At 52.2% G+C, this 9,619-nt stretch overlaps 1 protein-coding gene across 1 annotated transcript; it reads right to left on the reverse strand.

Moving 5' to 3' along the window:
• Positions 1 to 3,544: 3,544 nt before the first annotated feature.
• On the reverse strand, positions 3,545 to 9,176 carry LOC147963232 (nitrate reductase [NADH]). The gene is made up of 2 exons (XM_087527785.1): positions 7,895 to 9,176; positions 3,545 to 5,454 (listed from the first exon to the last, which is right to left on the reverse strand). The coding sequence occupies exons 1-2, from the start codon at positions 9,063 to 9,065 to the stop codon at positions 3,881 to 3,883; spliced, it is 2,745 nt and encodes a 914-aa protein (XP_087383911.1). The 5' UTR covers positions 9,066 to 9,176; the 3' UTR covers positions 3,545 to 3,880.
• Between the last annotated feature and the right edge of the window lie 443 nt (positions 9,177 to 9,619).

Genomic DNA, 9,619 nt, shown 5'->3' on the forward strand with positions numbered 1-9,619 from the left:
AACAAACAAGCAAAATGCTGCGAAGAAGATGCTTCACCATCGCACGGGGTCAGGTGGCTACCTCGTAGCCCGGCCTAAGTGGGCCAAGACTGAGAATGATTTGGTTCATAAAGGGATCGAACCAGAGACAATTAGCTGGCCAGACCGTTGCCGGACTTGGTTCTTCGGGGCTGGCGGAACCTTGGACCCTGTAACAGGGAAGTGCATTTGGACGAACGATCAAATGGACATACCAGTCAGGAAGCTTAAGCAGTATATCGAGGCAGCACAGCAAGAGAAGTTCTTTCCAGACAGAGAGAACGACGAGCTCAAAATGGCCCAAGGGAATCCTGAGCACCCTGGACGGACACGAGGCACGTCAGGCTCCATTCCGTGGAAGGTTGGGTTTCCAAACGCAGGCGGTTACAAATCCCATGAGAGAAGGAAAAAAGTGCAGCAGACCCAAATGCAGGCGCTGCAAGCAAGGGTAGACGCGATAGAGGAACGAGAAGCAAATCGCAGCAAACGTACTGCCGAAGCCTCCCCCGAAGCTACCCCGCCATCTCAGCGCAGAAGCAGCGTGGCTTCCACCGAGCTGCTTCAGCCGGAGCATGCCTTGATGGCTCCTGCCAGCTATCCCGTGGATGCTATCACGGAGTCTCAAAATTGCCACCTTATGACGCAATGGATGAATTTGAAGGTCAAGGCGGCTGTTGGCTCTGTTTATCCTACTGAACCCGGCGCAACTTTTCACTGCCGGCCGATTCCAGAAGGATATGCTAGGGTGATGGTGGATGAAATAACGGAGGGATTTGAGGACCTCCAGCTTGACCACCCTACCGGTGAAGGGGAGACTCGGCTGGGGTCTACTTTGAAGACTCCATACCTATGGCGGAAGGAGCTCATCAACCTTCCGAACTGGACGCCTCCGCCTCCGCCTCCTCCTCCTCTTCCTCCGGCAAGTCAGGGCACTCTGCCTCCTCCACCGCCTCCTCCTCCGGCGAGTGACGATCAGGGCCCTCGGCCTCGTCAGTAAGGGAGGAAGAGACCTGCCGCCGCTCCAGCTGCTCCAGCGCGTCGTAGTCCTTCTCCTCCGCCTCGTAAGCAAGTAAAGAAGACAACCGCTCCGTCTGCTCGGTCGGCGTCTAGCAGTACAACCAGAGGCGGGAGGACATACAGATTCGGTCCTTCTCTGAAGACTCCAGAGAAGTTACCATATGAGAGGACCCCGGAGGAGAACGCCGAGATCGCGCGAACCGAAGTGGATGACTGGTTTCAAGGGTTGAGAGCAAAGAGACATCCACCTCCAGAGGAGAAGGTAGATCCGGTGAAAGTGAAGCGCACTCTGGCTGCCCTGGCAAAACCACCCAAGTCTCCGCCGAAAGGCAACTATGAGCGCATTATTGCAAAGACATGGGCCGAAGCGGAGCGGTCGGGAAGTACAGTCAGTGATCAAAGGCTGAAAGAACGACGAGCAGCTGGGAAACAAATTGCCCAGCTCGGCGAACAAGCGAAGCAATCGTGCCCCCCCCCCCCTCAAGGTGCCTAGCGACATCGTCGATCCGAGGATGGTGCCCGGTTATGGCAATGTTGACGATTACCTGACCGACGATGTACATTATGATACCATGGAGGTGCAGATACACAGATACGAGTACGGGAAGCCTCTCGTCAAAGATGAAAAATCTTTAACAACGATGATGCGAATATTACATGATTGGTACTTGAAAATCTGCAGAGAGTCTGGGGGGAGGAGTACTTTGTATGCGAGAGTTAAACCGGAGCATGACCTCGTTGGAATTGAACTGTTGCCTATTCCATTTGAGGAGTTCTATCAGTTTTTCAATCAATTGGCCCTCGATAAAACAACGATCACCTGCTACTGTCTGTAAGTACTACTACTTCTGTCATTAAGTCTCTCTATATAACTCATCTCTTTCATTGCATGTATTTATAATTATCCTCACTATATTATGCAGAATGAAGATCGCCGAATTAAAGAAAAGACAAATCGATGATATTGGGTTCGTTAACACATATCTCATAGATGCAACTGAGGTTGAACATCGTCCCGGAGATACCGAGGCCAACTTGCTACGATCATTCAAAAAAAAATGAAAACAAAGATATAATACTCTTTCCTTACAACTTCAAGTGAGTGTTACTGTCTTGTGCATATTCGGTTTCCCTTATATATATTAGTCCAGGTTATAGTAATGTAATTGATGAGTTATGCATGCGTGTGCAGTTTCCACTATATTCTTCTAGAGATTAGGCTTGAGCAGGGAGTAGTAACCGTCTTGGACTCTAAACGAAAAGATCCCCAGGAGTATGCGGACATGACTGAAATCCTCAAGAAGTAAGTTAAATCGATCATTATCCACCATATCAGCAACTTTGTTCATTTCCTGATATCAAGTAATTGTTTTCTTTGTCCGGCAGGGTTTGGAGAAAATTCACCAGAAAAGTTCCGGGACTGCCGAAGGAGCTGGAATTTAGACACCCGAAAGTAAGTACTATAGTAGCATGTTCCGCGCATCTCCTAGTGATTCAAGTGCTAGTTTCATCAATACCATTTAGCATTCTTGCTTATCAGTTTGATTGACCTCTATTTCTTGTAAAGTGGTTGTGGCAGGAAAAAGGAAATGATTTCTGTGGATACTACGTCTGCGAGTCCATCCGCCACACGACCTGTGAGCGGGGCGGGTACTCTGACGAACAATATGAAGTACGTAAATAACAACATTCACAATTTTATTTTATTACCATCATTTGTATTGAGTTTCATTCATTCATATATATATGTATTGACCCCCTTCTTCAAATTGGATGTTTCAGAAGCGGGATGAACTCCTAGCACCAGCTCGCATGCGAGCAATTCAAGAGGAATTGGCGGCATTCTTTCTTGACCAAGTGATCGCTGAAGACGGAGAATACTATGTGGACCATGAGTCCGTATGATTATATTTGTAAGAGATAATTATTGTATATATGTAGCCGGTAGTGTCGGATAGATATACGAGAACTTGTTGTTCGACCAATCTCTCGGAGAAGGAGAGGTGGTCGATATCACTTCTCTCTGTATGCATATATGTTCATGACGATCTTCTGTTTTCTTCGTTTGCTTACTAGCTAACTAGCGTGTCTAGTCCTCTCTATACGTATGTATAGTACGTAGCGTCGACCAAGCACGGACGTAAGAGAGGACACTTCTCTCTATTAATTATAGCTAGCTAACACAATATATGAAACACCTAAATTAACCCCCCAAAACCCCCAACCCCCCCCCCCTCCCTTTCAAAAAAAACAAAAACCCCAGCCACAGAAATGCTGACGCGTGGATGCCTATTGGTCCCGGTTGGTGGCCCATCAGTCCCGGTTCTGGATTGAACCGGGACTAAAGGGTCGGGGCATTAGTACCGACACTTTAGTCCCGGTTCAGGAACCGGGACTAAAGGCCCTTACGAACCGGGACTATAGGCCCTTTTTCTACCAGTGGTATTATCATTCTTCAAACTATTTCTAGTTTATTCTCGGATATTCTCCTGACCTCAAGAACAAGATAGAAGAATAATCAATCTTATTTACATACTAGGTAAGGTAGTATACATGAAGGAATAAGCAGACCCCCAATCAGAGCCGCGTAAACTTCACATCCTTGCTGAGGGGCAAAACATCGGTATATGTCCAATATACTCTAGGGAAGGAAGAGTACACATCACAAGTGTACGTACGTACAACCTACTGTATAATTCATGCAATCATGCATGCACGCACGTACGGTTCTCTAATGAACAAATACGATGGACAGACACGTATAAACATTGGGTACATCCACAGATTGATGCGTCGACGCGGTGGTATATAGCTTAGGCAGCTGCATGCTAGAGAACATGTTTCATCAGAAGGAGATGAAAGAATTCGCCATGTCGTACTTCATCTTCTCGAGGTTGGGCGAGATGGCGAACTTGATCATGGGCGGCGGCCCGCAGGCGAGCGCGAGGGTGTCGTCGCCGCCCTCGGGGACGTGCGCCCGCAGGATGTCCTCCGTCACGAACCCCACGCTGAACCTCCACCCGTCCTCCGGCCGCTTCACCTGGTCGATCACGTACCACACCTTGAGCCTCTCCGGGTACTCCGCCGCCCACCGGTCCAGCTCGTCGCGCAGCAGGATGTCGTCCTCGCTCCGGTTCGCGTACACCAGGTGCATCTCCGTCTCGTCCTCCGGCTGGTCGCGCAGCACGGCCTGGATCACCTGGTACATGGGCGTGATCCCGCTGCCGCCGCAGATCATGGCCAGCCGCCGCGCCCGCCGCTGCTTGCCGTTGATGACGAAGTTGCCGCGGCCGGTGTACTCCACGTGGCCCAGCGGGCCCTTGACGTCGATGCAGGAGCCGAGCTGGAGCGACTCCAGGTACTGCGTCATGAGCCCGCCGTTGGGGAACTTGGGGTGCTCGTCCCGGAAGTAGACCTTGACGAGCAGCTCGAACTGGCCGATCTCGTCCACCATGCTCGTTGGCGTGTAGGCGCGCATGCAGAGCTTGCCGTCGATGGTGGCGCAGACGAAGATGTGCTTGCCGACGGGGAGGCCGAGCACCTGGTCGGACGACGGCAGCGCGAAGCGGAAGAGGCGGACGTCGTGGGAGAGCTCCTTCTTTTCCACGAGGCGGCAGGGCACCTTCTCGCGCGGGCTGGAGAGCGCGATGGGCGCGCCGGCGACCTTGGTGGCCTCCCGGATCGGGGCGAGGTGGGAGAGGCTGGACCCGCCGTGCACGGAGTTGTCGGAGTTGTAGCCGGTGCCCGTGGTGATCAGCTCGCCGATGCGGTAGGTGTCGAGGAGCGCCTTGGCCTTGTCGGAGTGGATGGCGTCGAACTCCTCGGTGCAGTCGGATCCCGCGTTGATGAGGATGCTGTCGGCGCCGCCGGGGTGGTCCTTGAGGAAGGCGGTGCAGTCGTAGACGTGGCCGTGCACCACGATCCACGCCGACTCCTTGGACCCGTGCTTGCGCACCTCGGACATGGTGAACTGCTTGTCCGCGACGGTGTTCATGAACGGCGTGGAGGTGCTCCGCTTGAGCCCCGGCGCCGCCGCCTCGGCCGTCTCCAGGTGCTTCTGCCGCGCCATCCAGCCGCCGGTCTGGTTGCCGGGCTGCGTGGGGTGCTCGAAGACCAGCCCGATCTCGCCCTTGTGGGGGCGGCACACGTTGATCTTCACCTTGAACCAGCAGTTGTTCATCATGCCCATGAGGTTCCAGATGAGCTTCTCTGGCTGGGTGTTGTGCGTCTGGTCCCATGCGCGCACCGCCACCTCCTTGGCGCCTAGGAGGTCTAGCACCTCGATCTCAACGGACCAGAAGCACCAGCACCAGTACCGGCCGTACTTGTTGGGCTTCTCCGGGATGTCCAGCGTGCATAGCATCCAACTCTCACCGCCGTCGAGCGTCACCTCCACTCGCGTGACCTTCTTGCCACCGCCTAAAAATCGCAACAGCAAGAAATAAGTGATATGAGTTGGTGATTCGCTCACTGGCTTAACTAGATGATACCCCGCGCGTTGCTAAGGAGTTTGATATATCATAGTTTCTAAATATGTGTGAAATACTTATACAACACTTACGATTTAAACTATGTGACATTTTTCTGCATATGCCAAAACAAAATATTAATATGAAAAGCTATGGATGTCACAATTAAATGTATTGTGATTTAAAACCTACATAGAACGCATTAGTCACTCTTTGATGATGTGCATGTTGCATGGTAAGGAATTTTCATGCGTGCCTCAGACGGATGCTAGTGGCTCAACCTAGTAATGATAACGGCTAAACAAACTTTGATGATGTGGAAGCACGTATGTTAAGATAATTAGAAGCAGTGAGAATCACTCTTGTAAGTACATTGGATACAGGATTACCGTCTGCTAATCAATTATGGCAATAATATGAGACACCCCCTCCTTCGCTTGAAAAGAAGGTTTTGATAAAAAGTCAAAAGGTACAATGTTTGACCACGTACTAAACATCGCAAAAAGAATAAATACTAAATGAATATCATTAAATAAATGTTAAAATGTGTTTTCATATTAGACATGTCTACTGTTATAGTTCCCGGTGGTTTTCCAGTAAATTTGATCAAGCTTTGCGTTGTTTGTTTTCATAGGAAATGTATGTGTCTTGTCATGGGGCACACAGGGGGTACTTAACAAACGCGACGTTTTCTTAATCTTCTTTTAAACAAGAAGTCCCTGTCGGCAAGCAAGCAAGCAAGCAACCCAGCTCGGCACAAGTGGGAATATTCAGCAGAAAGTATCCAGGGTTGCTGCAGCTGGATTCCGATTCCATTTGTTGATGATTGGCCGGCGAGCTAGTGCCCGTTCCAAAACGGGACGAATCATGCGTGCATGCTTTGTTCACTTGCCTACTTGCCTTTGACCTCCCCACTAGTAGTAGTAATTTGTCCAGCGAGACTTAGCAACATGGCATTGCTCGATGCTTTTGCTTTGGTTGATGGTCTACGGGTGGTGGTTAGTTGCTTAGCTTTTCAGACTTAGTCCCTCTCTTGTGCCTTTTGCCTTTCTTGCTTGGGCCTTTCTTGTCACTCTCTGGTTCCTATACCTTGTTCGAATCTTGGCTACATATTGCTAAATCTTAGTCGACTGAGACTTAACCTAGCCTCAGTCGATACTACATTTTGTTGGCTCATTGTATGGGTGTGTGTATGAGCACATGTGAACCGAACCATGAGGACTACAGTTTTGTAGGGTAGTTTACTCTTAAAAAATGTCTTATATTTTGATATAGAGGTGGTAGTTTCTTGTAGGGGACTATAGGTTGTACTAGTTGTAATCAGTAGGCGAGTAGAGTTACTATTGAACTGGAGATAGATAGGAGAAAAATCTGGCTGCTGGCTGCGGCTAGCCACACGAATTGTGGCGCCAATTATATGGCTCGCTCTTAATTTGTCCCTTGCTCCACACCCAAGCCGGCACCCCACCAGGTACGACCTGGCAAACCTTGCCACGGGTCCCACACGCCAGACGACTATTCTGCACCGAATTAGTATACTCCTGGCACCATCCAGTAGCTACCTTAGCTTTTGGACGCCACCAAGTGCCAACGACCCCAGAGCCACAAGAAAAGCGCATGCAATTTTTGTCAAAAAAGAAGAAGAAGAAGAAGAAAGTGCATGCATGCACGGGTTTTATGTATTTTCCTTGGTAGAAAAGTGCACCATGCATGATTCCATGAACCGCAAGGAAAACTACTACTTAACCAGACAACAGAAGAAGAAAACCCTTTGGTTTTGGGCTCATATCATATCATATGGTCAATGCTACGGAAGTAGTGGTAGACTGGTAGGGGTAAAATAACAATGACAATGAGTGGCTGCCACCACCCCTCTCAGCTGTTAGTAGTAGAGTAAGTAGGAAATAATGAGTGGCGTTTCCAAATGCTACATGCCATTTTCAAATGCTAGTACACGCCAATGTCAATCAAGTAAGAAAATGCATTCCATGCTTGGTCAAATGTCATAGTAGGCTTTAAACAATTATACTGAGACTGGTTATACTCTTATTAAGTTTTTTTCTCTCTACTACATGAACATAAACCATGGTATATATATGCTCCTTCCTCCTTAATTATGGTCAACGCTAGCGTACGGAAGCATAGTACATACTCACTCTGTCCCATAATATAAGAACGTTTTTGATACTACACTAGCGTTAGAAACGTTCTTATATTATGGGCCGGATGGAGTAGTCTCCAATTGGATGCGTCATCCTTGGCGTCATGTCATGTACGTATATACTCCACAAGACAACGAAGAAATCTACCAAGCAGCTTCTCTTTTCGGTCGATCCTCTGACTTTTTCTGGAAAGAAAGAAGGTAAAGAAAATGGAGATGACGCACGTACCGGAGTATGCGTATCCCTTGATGGTGTAGGCGCGCTGGGTGGTGAAGGCGTTGATGGGGAGGATCTCGTCGTGGCCGGGCGTGGTGATCACCGAGTTGGTGTTGAGCTCGTTGATGATGTACTCGGGGCGGTACCACCACGCCTCCGCGTTGGCCAGCTCGGCGTCCACGTGCGATGGCAGCACCCGGTTGTCCCTGAAGTGGTAGTAGTTGTCGGACTCGGCGGGGGTGACCACGATGCGCCGGAGCCACTTCACCATGCGCCCGCCGATGCAGCCCGGGATGAGCACGCGGACGGGGTAGCCGTGGTCGGGCAGCAGCGGCTCCCCGTTCTGCGCGTAGGCGAGCAGGATGTCGCGGGACGGGTCGAGAGCCCACTCCCGGGTCACGCTGGTGCCGTACTTGGAGCCGCCGCCGCCGGGGAGGTCCTCGGCGCCCTCGAAGCACACGTTCAGGGCCTGGCCCTTTTTGGAGGACATGATGCCGCACCGGAGCAGCACGTCGCGGAGGCGGGCGCCGCGCCAGACGGAGGTGGACACGCCCGCGGCGCCCCAGTTGAAGCCCACCGTCTGCTGCACCATGTTCTGCTCCTTGCGGCGGTTGCCGGCGCAGACGAGCGTGGCGGGCAGCTCCGCGGCGGGGAAGGCCGTGGACAGCTCGTCCATGGTGAGCCGCGCGGGGCGACGGACGAGCCCCGTCACCTCCACCGTCCAGGTGGCCCAGTCGCCCCGGGGCACGGCGCCGTGGTTGCGCACGTAGTGGAGCGGCGCCGGGGTGATGAAGCCGTGGTGCATGAGGCGCGCCAGCGGTGGCTCGCAGTTGAGCGGGTGCTTGCCGGTGAGGCGGATGAGCGAGGGGTTGCGGTCGATCCAGGCGTCCGCGGTGCCCTCGTCGCGCGGGTCGCGCGTCGACGGCTCCACCTCCAGCTGCAGCTGCGAGCCGTACGCCTCCCGCCAGTCCTCCTCCGGCTCCTCGTCGTCCTCGTCCTCCTCCTCTTCCTCGACGAGGGTCTTCCGCGGCGGCGAGATGAGCGGGGGGAAGCCGCAGCCGCGCACCGGCGAGTCGGCGCGGCGACGGATGCCGTTGGAGGCCCCGCTGCGTGCCGGCGGCGAGGTGGCCGGCGCGTCGAGGCGGCCGAACGACGACTGCCGTGGCTCGACCGAAGCGGCCATGCTGTGCTGTGTTTGTGTCGTGGGACAAGTGTTGGGTCGGTTCTGGATTGGTCGCGGCAGAGGAGAGAAGGAACCGGCAGGTAGTGGCCTGGAGGAGAAGTCGTGCAGAGGCTGGTATATATACACCCACGCAACGCCGACGCCGACCTCGCGAGTGGACTGACGTGCGCCTCAAAAGGCCGCTAGCAGCCCTATCCTTATAGTCGACTGGCCTATGAGGCCCTCTCTCTGTTGCTTGTGCATGCCTCGAGCAATTCAGTCAAAATCGAAAAAACGATGTTTCCTTCAAAAGGTTTAACGAGCTTAGAGCATCTCCGGCCGAAACGGTAAACCTATGGACATGCCTTACTAATTATGCGGCTCTCAATTTCACCATCTCCTCGACTTAGATCTTCGATTAGCACCATTGTGAAGTCAACACCCCCCCCCCCTCCCTCTCAATCGGTGGCATTACCTCGTACCGCTTGCTCAACCCCCCTCCCTCTTAATTGGTGGCATTACCTCGTACCGCTTGCTCACCCCCTTCATCAACAAACTCGGGAGCGGCCCCCGCA

The sequence above is a fragment of the Triticum urartu genome, chromosome 6A, assembly GCF_056163025.1.
Source record: "Triticum urartu cultivar PI428250 chromosome 6A, HENAU_Tu73, whole genome shotgun sequence".
NCBI lineage: Eukaryota > Viridiplantae > Streptophyta > Magnoliopsida > Poales > Poaceae > Triticum > Triticum urartu.